Source organism: Suncus etruscus, chromosome 16, assembly GCF_024139225.1.
Source record: "Suncus etruscus isolate mSunEtr1 chromosome 16, mSunEtr1.pri.cur, whole genome shotgun sequence".
NCBI classification, from domain to species: domain Eukaryota; kingdom Metazoa; phylum Chordata; class Mammalia; order Eulipotyphla; family Soricidae; genus Suncus; species Suncus etruscus.
The window spans coordinates 67,156,105-67,173,700 of record NC_064863.1 but is presented as its reverse complement, the minus strand read 5'-3'; the positions used below and the strand labels follow the sequence as shown (position 1 = coordinate 67,173,700).

The window sequence follows — 17,596 nt, the reverse complement described above, 5'->3', positions numbered from 1 at the left end:
TTTAATTTCCAATTGTTAAAGTTTTTTTTTCTGTGTGGCTTTATAGTTCACATCTAATAATTTTGTGGTCAGCAAAGGTAGCCTGCAAGATTTCTAGCCTCTTGATTTTATGAAGGTATGTTTTATGTGTCAGCATATGGTCTATCCTGGAGAATGACCCATGTACATTGGAGAAGAATGTGTATCCACGTTTTTTGGGGTGGAGTATCCTATATTTATCTACTAGTCCTCTTTCTTCCATTACTCTTTTCAGGGTATGTTTTTGTTGGGTTTCAGTCTGGTGACCTATCAAGTGCTGATATGGCCGTGTTGAGGTCTCCCACAATTATTGTGTTCTTATTGATATCTTCTTTCAGATTTGTCAGTAATTGTATTAGATAATTTTCTGGTCTCTCATTGGGTGCATATATGTTTAATAGTTTGATTTCTTCCTGTTGTACATATCCCTTGATTAGTACATAATGTACATCTTTGTCCCTTTCAACTTTTCTGAGTATAAATTTGGTGTCATCAGATATTAATATGGCCACCCCAGCTTTTTTAAGGGTGTTGTTTGATTGGATGATTTTCCTCCAGCCTTTGATTTTGAGTCTATGTTTGTTCTGACTATTCAGGTGTGTTTCTTGTAGGCAGCAGAAGGTTGGATTCATCTTTTTGACCCATTTTGCCACTCTGTGTCTTTTAATTGGTGAATTTAGTCCATTGACATTAGAGAGACGATCGTCATAGGATTTAATGTCATCTTTGTAGATAAATTTGCTGTGTTTGTTGGTCTCTGTTGTCTTAAAGTAGACTTTTCAGTTTTTCCTTTAAGGCTGGTTTTTCATCTGTGAAGTTTCTGAGCTGTTGTTTATCCATGAAGCTATGTATCCTTCCTTCAAACCTGAACGTGAGTCGGGCTGGGTGCAGTATTCTTGGTGAGGCATCCATTTCATTCAGTCTTGTCATAATATCCCACCACTGTCTTCTGGCCTTGAGAGTTTCTTGTGACATGTCTGCTGTAAGTCTTAGGGATGCTCCTTTGAATGTAATTTCCCTTTTTGATCTTGCAGCTTTTAGTATTCTATCTCTATCTGTGGGGTTTGTCATTGTAACAAGGATTGTCTTGGGGTGTTTTTCTTTGGGTCTCTTTTAGCTGGTACTCTTCAGGCATGCAGGATTTGATAGCATATAGTCTTTAATTCTGGGAGTATCTCTTTGATAATGTCTTTGACACTTGATTCTTCCTGGAGATCTCCTGCCTGGATCTCTGGGACTCCAATGATTCTTATGTTGTTTTCTGTTGGGTTTATCAAAGACTTCTATTTTCATCTGTTCACATTCCTTGAGTACTTTTTCCATTGCCTGATCATTTGTCTTAAGGTTCTTTTCTTAAGGTTTCAATTTCTTCTTCTGTGTTGAGTCTTTCTGCATCTCATCTTCCAGCATGCCAATTCTGTCCTCAGCTGCTTTTACCCTGCTGGCGAGACCATCTACTGAGTGTTTCAGTTCAGCTACCGTGTTTTTCAGATCTGTTATTTCAGTTTGGAGTTTTCTGATTTCTGTCTTTGTGTTATGTTCAGATCAATCTATGCTTTCTTTGAGTTCTACAAACATCTTCCATATTGCTATTCTAAACTCCTTGTCTGAGAGGTTAATTAGATGGTCGAAGTGTTTTAGGTCATCCGAGCTATCATCTTCATTCTCTGTGCATGTTGATTGCCTGCGAGGTTTCCCCATTTTCCTTCTTGTAGTGTGATTTTTTTCTGCATGTTGTGGTGGGGTTCATTGGGTAGAAAGAGTGCGCAGCCGCAAAGCGAAGCAGAGCGGCCGTGCTCTTCTGGAGCCTCTGGGAGTGCTATTTTTCTGGGCACTTTTCAGCCCACTCCCAAGAGGTTTTGGACACAGGACAGTGGAAAAACACACACAGGCAACACTCACAGTCAGGAATCACTGGGCGGGCGTAGATTTTCCCAGCCTAACTGAAGACTCTTTTGAGGTCTAAGTCTTGAAGTGTTCTGCCTATGCATTCCTCAGTGATCTTTATAGATCTGCTTTCAAAGTCTTTGATCCATTTTGAATTGACTTTTGTTGGTGTGAGATATGGACTGATCTTTAATTTCTTACACATGGTTAATTGATTGTCCCAACACCATTTGTTGAAGAAATTGTCTTTATTCTATTTCATGTTGTTGGCTACTTTGTCAAATTAGGTAATGCGATAGCTCCCAGTTTCTTCTTTTTCCAATATGGTGTTGGCTATGTGGTTATTTTTTTAATGATTTGACACAAACTTAATAATTAATTGTCCTAAGTCTTTGCAAAATGTCTGAATTTGGATAGGTATTGCATTAAATCTATATAGTAGTTTGGTCATTTTGATAACATTGATTCTTCTAATCTATCAGCATGAAATGTTTTTCCATTTCCTTTGGTCTTCAATTTCTTTCTGGTGTTTTGAATTTTTCATGGTATAGTCTCTCACCTCTTTTGTACTATTGGTTTCTGACATTATTTTTAAATGGAATAGACTCTTTGATGTATTTTTCCTCTGAGTCATTATTTTGTATAAAGGAATGTGTATTGACTTTGTAGTTGGCCACTTTGTTGTACTGGCTTACTGTTTCTAGGAGCTTATTTTGTAGACTGTTTTGGATCATTGATATATATCATCATGTCATCTGCAAATAGAGATAGTTTGACTTCCACTTTTCCAATTTGAATCCCTTTGATTTCCTTCTCTTGCCTGTTTGCCATTGCTAGGATTTCTAATACTATATTGAAAAGAATGGAGACTATGGACATCCTTTTCCGGTGCCTGATCTCAGTGGAAATGCTTTCAGTTTTTCACCATTAAGAATAATGTTGGCTATGGTCTTTTTATAGATAGCTGTTACTATTTCAAGGAAGGATATTTTACACGCATTTTGCTGAGTTTTAATTATGAATGGACATAAATATTTTTTCAATTTGCATGAAATTTGTCATGTACTATAAAGTCAGAAGCATCACATTCTCCATACTATCTATAAAATGTTGCCAATATAACTTAAAATGATCAAACTTTGTTTCACAGCAAAGAAATAATCATTATGTGAGGTGATATCTCCTTGTTGCTTTAATTTGGCACTTCTTCGGTGATTAGATGTTGTTGAACAGCATCTTTTCTTATATTAGTTGACTGCTTATTTGTTTTCTTTCTTTTATTGCCAACACATGGATGAAGCCAGAGTCTTAGACATACAGGAAAGAGTTCTGCTGCAGAGCCATAGCACCACTTTCCAACATGTCTTCTTTTAGGCATATGCCTCTGCAGGTTCTTATGCTATTTAAAATTTGTTATTGAATTTCTTTTTCTTAAATATCTTATATATTAACATTTTATGGGCTATTTTGTTTCAGATATTTATTCCCATTCTTTAGGTTGCTTTTCCATTTTAATTTTTTTTGTTTTGTTTTGTTATTTTTGGGCCAAACCTGGTGACGATCAGACTCCTGGATATGAGCTTAGAAATCGCTCTGGCTTGGGGGACCATATGGGATGATGGGAGATGGAACTGAGGTCCATCCTAGGTAAGCCGTGTGCAAGGCAAATACTTTACCGCTGTGCCACCACTCAGACCACTACATTTTAATTTTTTTAATTGTTTTATCTAAGCAATTTATATCACCAGTTACAAAATTGTTCATTGTTGGGTTTCAGTCATACAATGTACACCATCCATCCATGTGCACCCTTCCCTTCACTGATGTCTACTATTTCCCTCTCACCACCACCCCTACCTTGCTCTACTCTAGCTACACTCAGCACTCTTTGTGCTGAGTTTTCTACCCCAGGCTGGACCTCCTGACATTTGTATTTATTGTCTTTAGATATTATTACCAGACTATCTCTTGTTATTCCTGTATCCCTCAAATGAGTGAGATTATTCTATATCTATCCCTTTCCCACTGTCTCATTTCATTCAGCATAATAGTCTCCATGTCATATATCTGTAAACTAAAGAAGTTAAATATTCTATTAGCTGAATAATTTCCTGCCTGGTGAAAGTTTATATTTCTTTCAGGATTCCACATAAAAGGTAATGAAATACCAACAAGCAAAACTGAGAGTAAATTTAAAACAATGCTTTAAATTCATTTTATAGAATAATAGGCATGCAGAAATGTTGATAATAAAGGTTAGTCGTTATATATTATACTACAAAAATATATTAATATCATAAACCAGAAGAACCAAACATCCATGGTTTAAAAGAATAACATTCCTATAGGTAAAATAAAACTTCTCTGCCTTTATATCAACTTTTGAGATATAAATGATAAGTCTAAATAATAAAGTAACCCAATCAGAGGTAAAAATATACAAGAAAAAAATTTAAATTAAATTAAATGGAAAAATACTGTTTGAATATAAAAGGAATCATAATACTTGTTTAATATACAAAACCATACCTTATTATGCAAATACATATATCATAGCTTTAAGATTTTAATTTTTCAGGACATTTAGATTTTAGGGAGAATCCATGTGGCCTGGAAGATAAAGATGAAGCTTACATGCTATTTAGCAAGATAAGGAATGATGGAAAGGAATATTACTGAGTTGTTTTAGTGTTTGTCAGTATGTGTGTAAACCTTGCAGTGGTCCTCAAACTATGGGCCACAGGCCACAAATTGTATTTGTCCCCATATTGTTTCTTCACTTCAAAATAAGATATATGCAGTGTGCATAGGAATTTGTACAGTATGGTCTTCCAACAGTCTGAGGGCCAGTAAATTAGCCCCCTGCTTAAAAAGTTTGAGGACCATTGCTAGAGGCTTCCTTCTTCAGGTCAAATATATAGAAATTTGGGGTCCTTGGGGCATTGATGGAGGGAAGTAGTGGTTGGTAGTGGGTATGATGTTGGAATAAAAGATGCATGAAATCCTTATTTATTTTTAATTTCAATAAAAAACTATCTTTTATAGTATTGAAAATCAAGGTATCTAAAAATTGAGGAATAAAATAATATGGAATCTTCCACTAAAGATTTCAACTGCTTTATAGAGATAGCGCATTCACATGTTTTATATATCAAAAATATAAATGTATATGATATTAGTTAAATCAATCATATATATAAATAAAATTTTCTTCAAAGCCCTTCAGAGACACCAATTGAATAAATCAAGTCTAAATGTAGTAAAACCTTGATACATGCTAAAATTTATTTATGAAAGACTATTAAAAATAGACAGTCTTATATCACTTAAATTTGTAATTTCCACAACATTCTTAATTATGTGTCTCTAGAAAACATCTTATTATATGTTCTTATAAGATATGCTATGTGTCCTGATAAACAAGACAAACAATGGACAGGCGAGATTAAGGAAGCTGAGAACCTCACTCCAAGTTCCAAAAGCCAGAAAGAACTTGTGGCAATAGAATTTTCTATCCAGTTTATAGCATTACACTTGGGGGACTTTTAAGATCAAAGCATTACCCAGTTGTAGAAAATAAATTGTTTCAACAATAAAGGAGGTCAAAAAGATCACCAAATTTATTGCCAAAGTGGAAAAAAGGGGGAGTTTTCATGGGCTCCTTAATTAATGGAAAAGAAGGTAATTCCTTGAAAGCCCAGGAGTGGTGAGAACCCACCAATAGCAAGACTCTGCCATGCCCAAATCTTACTCCTTTATGATATGTCAAACAGCTTAAGAATCATCACTTGAGCAGACTAGAGTTTGATAATCCACCCAATTAGTGAAAGACTGTTCAACAGAGCACTTTTTATTACCTTTTAATCTTCTTAACTTTTTTTCCTTCCTTCCCCCAACAGAAGAAGTTTCAACATTAGTCCTAGTTGTATTTTCTATACAGTGACTCAGAAAGTCTGGAGCATCATGGCAGGGCTAATTCACTACCTAGCTATAGAGTACAATCATATTTCATAGTGTCTTGACTTAGGCTTCAATCAATTGGACATAGGCCATTTAACCCTAAACCTTGAATCCTGTATTTGGATCCAGCATGGTTTTCTGCACCACAGCAGGAAATGAAGTTCTACCAGGGAAGGCCCTAATGCTTCCCTGGCACTCACTTGCTCCATAGGGGTTCATATGATACCCTGACAACTTGGAAACAGCAACAACTTGCTTTCAGGACAGGTTTCTCTAATAGTGAGATGAAACCGGAAGACACTCCATGACACCCTGACTTTGACATAGAATCTGTGCAAAAACCAAAATCTCTAATTACAAAAGCCTGACTGTGACAACTGTGATTGAGGACAGTGATTAAGGGCCATGAAGAAAGACTTGGGGTTACACAACTTACTATTCTCAGAGCCTGTCTTATGGCAGAATGCTTCATGGGTAGGGACACTCTGTTTTTTAGGCCAAAGGTTTTTCCTTTCTATTTTTCCCAACTTTTGCTGCACCTATATACAAAAAAAAACCCTGCTACTCCTCCTTTTTAATCTTTTAGATAGATAGAGGCTTACACTTTTTCACAGAACCTTGGGACACAAATTAACTTTGTTTTACCTCATATTTCTGCATTTTGTATAAAATTAAGAAAAATAAAAAAGGAAGGAATTAAATATCCAAGCCAAAAGTCAACAATAAAAACAAGAGATCCAAACTATAAAAATCTAAACTTAAAAAGAATCTGCTGGCCAGGGGACAAAGGATGATGGTATAGAATGTATTCTAGGAATACTAGTGGTGGGATGTCAACACTGGTGGTAGGGATGGCTCTGATTCACTATATGTCTGAAATTCAACTATGAAGGACTTTGTACATCCTTGAAACAATGCTTTCAATAAAATAGAATCAAAAATAAAATAAAAAGAGTACAATCATGAGGGCCAAAGTGATAGCACAGCAGTAGGGCATTGGCCTTGCATGCAGTCGACCCAGGACAGACCTGAGTTTGATCCCGGGCATCCTATATGGTCCCCTAAGCGTGTAGTGAGTGATTTATGAACCATACAGGAGTAAACCATGTATGCCACCAGGTATGGCCCCAACACCCTCTCCCCCCCAGAAAGAGTACAATCTGAGATTGGGAAAAACTCTACAAAATTTTGAGAAGCTAGAGCAGAATTGACAGTTATATTACTACTCTCAGTCCTAGAAAGGGAACCACAACATTAGCAGTGGTTTCCTAAAGACTTCTTATCCAACTTGAGAGAGCAAGTCAAAGATAGAAATCCAGGTACCAGCCTTCCTCAATGGGCACATCTATTCACAAATGAAAAAGTGCATAACTATGATGTATTTGGTTCAAGAGCCCAAGAGTGAAAATGTTTCTCAACTACAAGGCTTCCTTCTCTTAGCACTTTTTCTCCTTTCATCTCTATGACTAATTTAAAGTACCTGTTGAAGACCATCAAATTAGTTTATATATTCATTCAGTAGGAATTAGCCCTAATCCCCTTGGCCATCACATATAAACTACCAGCTAAGACAGCAGTCAGCAACTATATTCATTCCAAATTTAATAAACAGGTAGCCTCAGGATAAGAACATGGGTGTCTATCTTCAGAAAAGATTTTCTGAACAAAATACATCATGTTGATGTCACATTTGCTGGAAACTGTAAATAGCTGAGGCCATTTTTTTTCTTCTTGGGCTCCTAGACTTATGATTATAAATAGCTTCACTTGAAATAAGATGTGTTCAGTCCAGGGGGAAGATTCCAGGAGGCCTGGGGCTCAGACAACTTGGACAGGACACGAGAAAAGAACTAAATTACTTGTCCAGTGTGTCCATTAAAGGTAACAAAATATATATGACCACAACTTTGAAAAATAGGGACTAGAAAGTAAAGAGTCGTATGGCTAAATTGTGAGGAGCAAGAGCTTAATTCAAAATAATAGCTCCAGCATCCAATATCTTTAGCAAAAATTTAAACTTTGACCCCTTTTCTCAGTGCCCACTTTTGGAAAAATTATAGGTGTCAATTGTACAAACATCACTGAATGACAAAATTAGAAAAGATTAAATGTTTTCATTTTTATCAAACTTTAGTGCTAAATAAAATTTTAAATTAAAAAAAAAGTCTGCCCAGAATAGCATTTTTCTTTAGAAAAATTCAAAGACTAATGTTAACTTTCTTTGCTGAGATTTGTAAATATCTGAAAATTAGATAAGAAAAGTATTTTTAATTCTTTTTTTTGTTTGTTTTTTTGTTTTTTGTTTTTTGGGCCACACCTGGTGACACTCAGGGATTACTCCTGGCTATGCACTCAGAAATAGATCCTGGCTTGGGGGACCATCTGAAATGCCTGGGGATAGAATCAAGATCCATCCTAGGCTAGTGTGGGCAAGGTACTTACTGCTCTGAGCCACCACTCCAGCCCCGGATTTTTAGTTCTTATAAGGAAATAGAGCATCTCTGTAAATATTACTTTATTACAATGTTAATTTATTGCTAATATTTCTAGAGCTGAGGATATGGTCACTGAATTTTATCATCACAGTACCTTGGTTTAATCGCCTTTATGTCACTGGTGAGACAGAAAAGTCTGACACTATGAGAAATAAAGTGTAGAACCCACATCACTACATGGTTTTAAGGGGTTTTAAGGCTATGACTGACTGTCAAAGGAGGTCCAGGCACTTTAAATTCCAAAACGATACCTGAATTACAAACACTATAGGAATTTCATGTTCTATGTTTAGGCTTTATTAATAACCAGAAGATTATAAAAAAAAAGTTAAGAGATTTTCTTTGTTTTGTTTGGGTAGCGATAGCAGTTAAAATCCTAGAAATATCCTTCAACCCTGAACATCACATGAAATGATTGTGCAATACTCTGAACTGAACTCCAAAGTTGGAGATTGAAAGCACGATAGGAAAGGCAGCTGACAGGACTGCATTGAACTTCTATAACAACCTTTGGAAAAGCACCGAGAAGGAAGAAAAGTTTTTTTTGTCTGTCTAGACTTCGTCTTTTCAGAACTAAATTTCATCTCCCAGGGTGGTTGTTTGGTGGGTGATAATTAGGATTAGCTACAAGGTGGCTTTGTGCCAATTCTGTCTCATAATCAGTCTTCACTTATTCCCATCTATCTTTTGCCACCATCTCTTATTTCAGTAGCAGGAAATAAAGATACAAGAGCTGAGAGACTAACAAGCAGATCATATTAGATTCAGCTGTTTACCTTCCTGAGGATCAGCTACAAATTTTGAATGATCTATTTTTTTTTACTAGTCATTAATGACATATTAAGTAAGTACTGATAATTGGAATAATATGTTAATTCACAGTCTCCAAATCTACCACCAAACAAACAAACAAACAAACAAAAAAAACCCATTCTTGCTGTGGTAGAGAAAAGACCTTCTAGTGAAATAGCTTCTAGTGAAATAGTACGTGGTTTTCAAAATGTTTCTCAAGAGGCTGGAGATGTGGTACAGGCGTTAAGAAGCTTGTCTTACATATTATCCAATGTTTGTTCAATCGCTGGCACTGCCAGGAGTGATGCCTGGCAGTAAGAATTAATGATCCCAAAACAGAAAAACCAAAGACCAAAACAGAATAAATCAATTAATCAAACAAACAAACAAAACAAAACAAAAACTTTTCAATAGGTCTTTTTAATAGGCTAGCATGTGTTAGCCTAGTATTGTCCCAAAATGTGATAGCCATTACATTAGAAACCTCTAAGAACATCTGATATAGTATGTAGATTAGATTTTATAAAAAAGCTCAGGCTAATGACCACCAGGACTAGCCCCAAGGACCACTGAGCACCCAACCTCTCACAAAGTTATGATAGTCAAAGTTTTATAGTTGGATTAGCAAAATAAGAATTTATGTGCAATATTAAATATTAATTATCTTCCTGATATTATGTAAAAGTGATAGGGGGCAGATAAATCATATAATAAAGATGATGCTCACGGTGTCCCCAGCCAGCACAGGTTCAATCCTGTGCATTTCATATAATCCCTCTAGCACAGCCAAGAATGATTTCTGAGAACAGAACCATAAGTAACCCTTGAGCATTGCAGTGTGTGGCCCCAAACAAAACAAAAGGTGGTTTGATAGGGTCAAAGAGAGAGCTTTGAGGGAGGCCTTGACTTTCATCCCCAGCACCACAGGACTCCTTGATCACCACAGTGTACAGTTCTAATTTAAAATAATGGGAGAGGTCATAAAACTTAATGCTGGGATTAGAAAGAATTGCAATAGACTTAGTGTGCCTGCTTTACAAGTGTGTGGTCATAATTTAAAATTCAAACAGTTTTACATGTCCTGAGTACAATTCTGGCAGTTGTTATTTGAGCCTGGTAGCTAAGTTGCCTGCATTCACCAGCTATGAACGATTTCTATTTATACCATAGTCATGTGTGCATAAGGACTACAAAAAAAAATATAACCTCTAGCAGGACCACAATTCAAAAGATGTGCAAGAACCTCAGTCAGGAAATGTATCCTTTAGCAAGAATGTCAGAACCATCGTGATCCTTAGAAGCACCATAATCATAACTTTAGTAGCTCAACAGAGAGTACAAGTTCCAGCATATATGTGCAAGCATCTAAAGAAAAGTGTGCAAACCTCAGAGAGCACCATAGCCAATGTCTGTTGTATGCTATAACAATCAGTGCAGCTAAAAATGTGTGAGCATAGAACTTGGAACTGAGGAGGTTAGAAGAAAAGGGTAGAAAAGGAATTATGGGAAAGTGATGGAAGAAATGTTGCAGTAATTCTGCAACTGTAAGACAATGATTTTTTAAATGGACATCTCTACTACAATATAAATTAATCTTTCCAAAATAAAATTAAAATATGTAGACACTAGAAAATGGCTACAATGTATGTACATATATAGTAATATACAAGTGCTTAGTGTGGGGAAATATAAGTATATAATAAGCCTATTATTTTCAAAACTATTAAAATAAAATTTTAAATTAATTAAAAACACTTGGTAAATAATAAGGTAGACATGTGGGTATTATCATAAGGCAAAAACATGAAATCATCATAAAAATGACTCTGGCTGCAGAATATTGATTGCTCTTTCTGTGCTCCAACCTGCAGACAAGGTCCGAAAAATGGCTAATCCACAGGTGCAAGAAATTGTATAGCATGATCCTAATACATGACTGAAAAATCACAGAAATTTCTTGTCAGCTACCTACAGTTCATCTTGCCTATATTGTATGGCCTATTATTGATGTTATAAATATATAAAAATAACCTTTGGCAGAAAAAATGGTTTCAGAGAGAGAGAGTGAGTTTCCTTATTGTACTTCAGTTGGGCTACCACAATGGCTGACCTTTCACATTCTTTCCAATTCATTATGATAACCTGACTATGAGGTCCACATGACCTTATGGCAGGGCTGTACTTACTTTTTATGAGCAAACTAAGAGAGAACACAAAAGAATCAATGGAAGTGATACATTGAGAAGGAGCAAATTAAAATAAAGTTACCCATTTTGTAGTGAACTTGAAAACAGTTTTCTTAGATCAAGGTGTTCCTAATCAAATATACAACTACTTCTTGAGATTGGGAACTATATTTTATTCAAGTTCAGTGGCAAAATTTAGTCTTGAATAGCTTCATAATAGGTGTTGAATAAATGTGTGAGAAAATACATATATTTATCAGTACTGCAAAATAATATAAACAGAATTCTACATTTGGGTAAAAAGAAACTGTAGCTTAAGAATACCACCTACTGGGCCAAACAGTATAGTGGATAAAGTGCTTGCCTTGCATGTAACCAATCTTGCTTCAATATCCAACACCCCATATATCTGAGCCCTACTTTGAGGGGTCCCTGAATGTAAATTGAAGAGTAAGTCCTAAACACATTCAGAAGTGCTATCTACCTCCAAAAATAAAAGGAAAAAAGACACTTACCTTGGGAATAGTCTTTACATGAAAGAGTATGTTTCGAATGGAGTGTCCATCATTGACCTGCAAGACGACAACATCAGATGTGCTGTCTGAACCATCGTGAACATAGTGGAGAAGTCCCCTGGAGAGCTCATCTAGCCGGAATTGATAGAGTGGAGTTGTAGGGAATTGTAGTGTTTGGAGCAATTGGCCATGAAGTGGAGGATCAAGTACTTCGACGACCACATCCTGGGGATTGTCGTCATCTCGGATGTCAAGTAGCTGGTTGGTGATAGTCCCCTTCTCACCCCTGCTAATATGGAGGGCCTCATTTCTCAGCACATAGGGAGCCTGAAGAGTTGAGAGGAGTGGAAAAGAGATCACTGAGCAGAAAAAAAGACAATCCAGAGGATGATGAACCAGCTATGTTCTACTGGGTTGGTATCTTGATGTTTTTCTCCTTCAACAATCTAGATTATTCCAAAAAGGGTTAAACTATTGCAGAAGCAAAGCTTTTGCTAGATAAGATCAGTCCCAGCGATTACTGCCAAATAAATTACTTTCACCTCTGCTTCTGGAAAGTTCTTAAGCCACTTCTTAAGAGTATTCATCGAAGTAACTAAGGTGAATTGCTTATTTCTATCTCTCTAAAATCTCTGATCACTGGAGATATACAAGAGGTTCCCAAACTTATTTGGCCCACTGAACACTTTTTTCTTTTCCTTTTTTCTCATTTTGGTTTTTTGGGCCACACACAGCAATGATCATGGATTTCACTTGGCTCTGAGCTGAGGAGTCATCCATGGTGGAGCATGGAGAACTATACAAGATGCCAGGGAATGGAACCCAGGCTGCCTGCGTGCAAGGCAAAGGCCCTACCTACTGTACTATCCCACCAACCCCCTACATGCCACTTTTCAAGGAAAAACAACACCATGAGAATCATTCATGTTTAGATGAATCAGCCAAAAACATCCCTCAATTGCATTCAAGGCACTCAAGAACAGGTCAATGTTGGGGAAACCAGTCAGTGACCTAAATCCAAAAGAGACTAATCAGCAGTGTTACAATTGTGGACCTAAACTTGGAACCTATTCATCCAGGGGTCTCAAACTCAATTTACTGGGGGGCAGCAGGAGGCAAAGTCGGAATGATTCTTGAGTGCAAAGTCAGTAGTAAGCCTTGAACATTGGGGGTGTGTGACCCAAACAACTAAAACAAAACAAAACAAAAAAAGATTCCTCTAGGGCAGGGCCACAAAATGTTGTACAGAGGGCCATTTGCAGCCGTTGGACTGTGAGTTTGAGACCCCTGCAAGCCATGTGGTAGCACGCAGACTCTTAGCAAGGAAACTATTTGCACACTGAATTTATGATATTTCAGGTCTCCTACAAATTTCTCTGGGGTGTCTAACCTACAATTTTATGAAGGCCATCTCAACTCTGCCTAACAAGATTGTGGGCAGAGTGAGTAAGGCAATCATCTGGTTAACTCATATGGCACTGTTAATAAAGCAAAAGTTAACATTTTTCGAGGAGCATTGGGTTTCCTTCACCATTTTGAGTAAGCAGATAAAATGTCCACTCATAAGATAAAAGTTAATGAATCAAAACAGAAAAAAAATTCATTAAAAAAAAACCTGAGGCCAGAAGCCAAAGAAAACATTATCTTGGTTATTTTATATCCTTTAAAGTTGAATGGACTTCTCAGCATATTGCTTTCTTTAATCCAAATGGCCTTTTATTTAAATTACCCAAGTACCCTCCTGGCCTCCTGGAAATTTCAATACCTATTAAAGTAATGTCTAACTAATGCATTATTTTAATAACCGCATTGCAAAATCCTATATAATAGCTAGTCCTCATAATTCCCAAGAGAGAATTCAAAAACTATGACTCTCTACTTGGGGAAAAAAGACACCTCAGATTCTGAAAGAGGGAGGTCAAAGGTAATATTAAGATTCATAAATGGAAAAGATCAAATTAACTCAAATGAGAAAAATCTTCATGAAGACTCAGATTCATAATCAAATATTAAAAAAATTTAAGGGAAGAAAAAGCCAATAAAATTCAAATAAAATTTATTACTAAGATTCTACTTTGAGAGCCTAGGAGTTATCAGGGGATCTGGGGCCATTCTTAGTAATATTTCGCAATCTTCCTGAGGGTTCTATGCTGAGAACCTGCTGTATTCCTGAACCATGTGCTGTCAAGAATCAAGTAGGGGGTCCTAGTGTATGTACCCCTGCCCTCTATGCTATCTTCCTAGCCCTAGATCCCACTGCTTAACTTTTAAAATGGTAAAAGTTTCATATAGAATGAAAATAATAGAAAACAAACCATCACTATCTACTCACTTATTTGGGGTAAAATTTTATTTGGGAACTCTGAGAACTCACCTTCTCTGATTAAGAATTCAACCACCAATATCTATTCTGTTTTTTACTAACTTATTGAAAGTGGCCATATTACCACACATACATAAAGAACAAAAACACCATTTGTTGCACTTAAGCAAAGAGAAACATCTAAGTCAATATGTTCCGTGACCCAATTTGTCCCTCTGGTCCATATTTATAGATAACAGATTTTAGCTTTACGTAAAAAGAAATTACTAAGACCAGAGTAATAACACACCAGGTAGAAAGTTTGCCTTGAATGTAGCTGACCTGGATTTGATCTCTAGCATCCCGTGTGGTCACCAGGAATAATTCCTGAGTGTAGAGCCAGGAACAATTTGTGAACATTGCAGAGTGTCGCAGAAAAGAAACAAATTTCTGAGACTAGAATAATAGTAGGGCATTTGCTTTGCATGCAGCCAACCTGGAGTCAATCCCTGGCATCCCGTATGGTCCCATGAGCCCACTAGGAGCAGTACCTGAGTTCAGAGCAGAAGTAAAACTTGATCACTGCTGGTTGTTCCCCCCATTAAGGAAGGAAGAAATAAAAGGAGAGAGAAGAAAAGGAAGGAAGGAAGGAAGGAAGGAAGGAAGGAAGGAAGGAAGGAAGGAAGGAAGGAAGGAAGGAAGGAAGGAAGGAAGGAAGGAAGGAAGGAAGGAAGGAAGGAAGGAAGGAAGGAAGGAAGGAAGGAAGGAAGGAAGGAAAGAGAAAGAACGAAAGAAAGAAAAAAGAAAAAGAAAAGAAGAAAGGAAGGAAGGAAGGAAGGAAGGAAGGAAGGAAGGAAAGAGGAAAGAGAAAGAACGAAAGAAAGAAAAAAGAAAAAGAAAAGAAGAAAGGAAGAAAGAAGAAATAAAGAAAGAAAGAAATTCATATTTTTTTTGGTTTAACCTTGAGATCAAATTAGCTTAGGATCAATTTCTAATCATCCCTGAATTTCAGTTATCCCTAAGGTAAACTGAAGAGAAGTTGGTCTGGGTGGAGAGCAGTTTGAGCAGTGACTTTTGCTTCAAGTCTATGTTATCTATGATCTCATTTTTATTTTGGGGGAAATATAAATATTATGTGAGAAAACACAATGATCATTTCCTCCAGCTCAGAATTAGCATGCTAAAGAGCTGGATATTTAGGTTGTCTATATAGGGTATTCAATAGTTAGGTTGTTTATGTCCCATTCTTTATTCTCCATATCAGAATACACCTTTCTTCCTTTCCTCTTTGCACATTTGAGCTGCTCAATCCTTTACACTCAGTCAGTCAGCACATCTAGCATGATATGTATTCTGGGCACAGCAGTTCAACTTGGCAGATGAGTGATGAGCACAGAAGAGACATCACACTTAGTTTTATAGCATCTTCCAGGATTGCCTCTGACCCATGTTTGACAGATGCCCACACTGGCATCTCATTTAAGTTGATCGTTAACAAGGTGCTCTAACTACTGAAAACTGAGTTTGACATGATAGGTAAAAGAACTCAAACATAACCCTTGAGAGAAAAATATGTAGATAAACTCACCTAAAATAAAAATGTCTTAACTGGAACAACTTACAATTGTTCTGAAGAGCCAGTGTTGGATTCAATATAGTAAAGCCAGGCACCATAAATGCCATTGTTAACAACAAATATTTAGTGTGTAGCCATTTTTACTGAACACATTTCTTGCCTCTCTTAGCAGTATTGCCATAAATAATTTACTATAAAATTTGCTGTAACTTATCTCTTCTTCTGAAAATTGGGAATAATATAACAGAGGGTTTATGTGAGGATTGAATGACAAATGGTAAGAAAAGTAATACAGACATGTACTTGTTTTGTTAAAGTTATTACCCACAAGTACTAAACACTGCTCTAGTGGAATGTAGTATAACTGAAACAAAATTAATTCAACTCATCATTTTTACTAAAAGCACAGGAACCTCAGTTTGCTTTTAAGACTGAGTGGATATGTGAAATTATTAACTATGCAGCACTTTCATTACCTGTGTTGAAAATGCTTGTATGTTGATCAGCTTTGGCTCAGAGAAGAACTGTTGGTCACTGATTTTCAGCGAAAAGTAACCTTTCCTAAAAGAGTGCCCAAGAACAGAAAGAGAAAATACAATCATGTTAATCATTAGAAAGACGAAATTTAAAAATATTTTTTGGGGGTGCGGTGTGGTGGGGATTCTGGTCATTGGCTAGAGCATTTGCCTTGCAGTCAGGAAACTGCTTTTCAATCCCTGATGCCAATGCACAACCAAGCTTGATGTATGCCACTCTGCTGCCTGCCATCTCTGGTTCTTTTCAACTGTACTACAGGGTGCAGATTCTCCTTAAGAGAGACTGGCAAGCACTGAAACTAAAATGAAAGCACCAGAACACCAAGTATGACCACCCATAATCAGTACATGTACAAGCTGTAGGAATGTGAGCATCATAAAATGACAGGTGTCTCCCTGTAAGCTACACAACTAAATTGTCAAGATCATATAAATGAGTCATGATTATCACAGCAGCAACATCAACAGAGGTAAGAAATGAGAAGAGGGGGAACAAAACCCTAACATTTCCAGGTTATAGGCAAGTAAGAATTTTCACCAAAAGTATAGGAATAAAACATTAACACTGGAAATTAAAGAAAGATGTCTGGGAATGTAGCTAAGTACAGCCATACCTGTGTGAGACCCTGGGTTTGATTCTTAGCACAGGAAAAACATCTGACCAGATAAAGATGAACATAAAGAGATGCAGGTAAAACTATTGTGAATTATTAGATCTCATTAAAAAATAATGTGAATTTGCTTTTTTCTATTTTAAGTGGAATAAATAGGGGCTGAAGAGATAATATAATGCTTTCCTTATATACAGTGAGTCTGGCTTCAACTTCTGTCACCCCAAATAGTTTCCAAAGCCTCACTAGAAATGATGCTTGAGAACAGGGCCAAGAGCAGCACTGAGCACTGCTGGGTGTGTCCAAAAGTAAAACTAAAATCTAAGTGAAATATATAATAGATTGGAAACAGTAGTTAGGCCAAGACAAGTTAGTAATATATTATAAGATAATGGTCTAACAGGAGAGTGAAATTGTTCATAGTAGCTGACTATTTCTTAATGATTTATTTCTCCTGCAGACCCTCTTCCTAAACCCTTTCAGATTCATGGCTGTGATCTCCAAATAATGATATTTGAAATAATATTTGGATTAGATGACTACACTGTGTTACATATACACATATATGTAATGTGGGGTCAGAGAATGAAAGCTATCTTTTGGAAAGTAGGAATTAGCCTGAAGGCCCCATGTGACTTTAGGAAATCACAGTCTATCATATCTATGAGATTGTGGACCATGGTCTGATGAATGATGAACAGAGACACTGAGATGAGAA

General features: G+C 36.6%; 1 protein-coding gene across 1 annotated transcript in view; it reads right to left on the bottom strand.

Annotated features, from left to right (window-relative positions):
- Nucleotides 1–17,596, bottom strand: part of FRAS1 (Fraser extracellular matrix complex subunit 1) — a 377,453-nt gene that overhangs the window by 197,230 nt on the left and 162,627 nt on the right. The window contains 2 exon segments of the mRNA XM_049789877.1: nucleotides 11,854–12,180; nucleotides 16,208–16,292. Coding sequence (XP_049645834.1) covers nucleotides 11,854–12,180; nucleotides 16,208–16,292 — 412 coding nt within the window.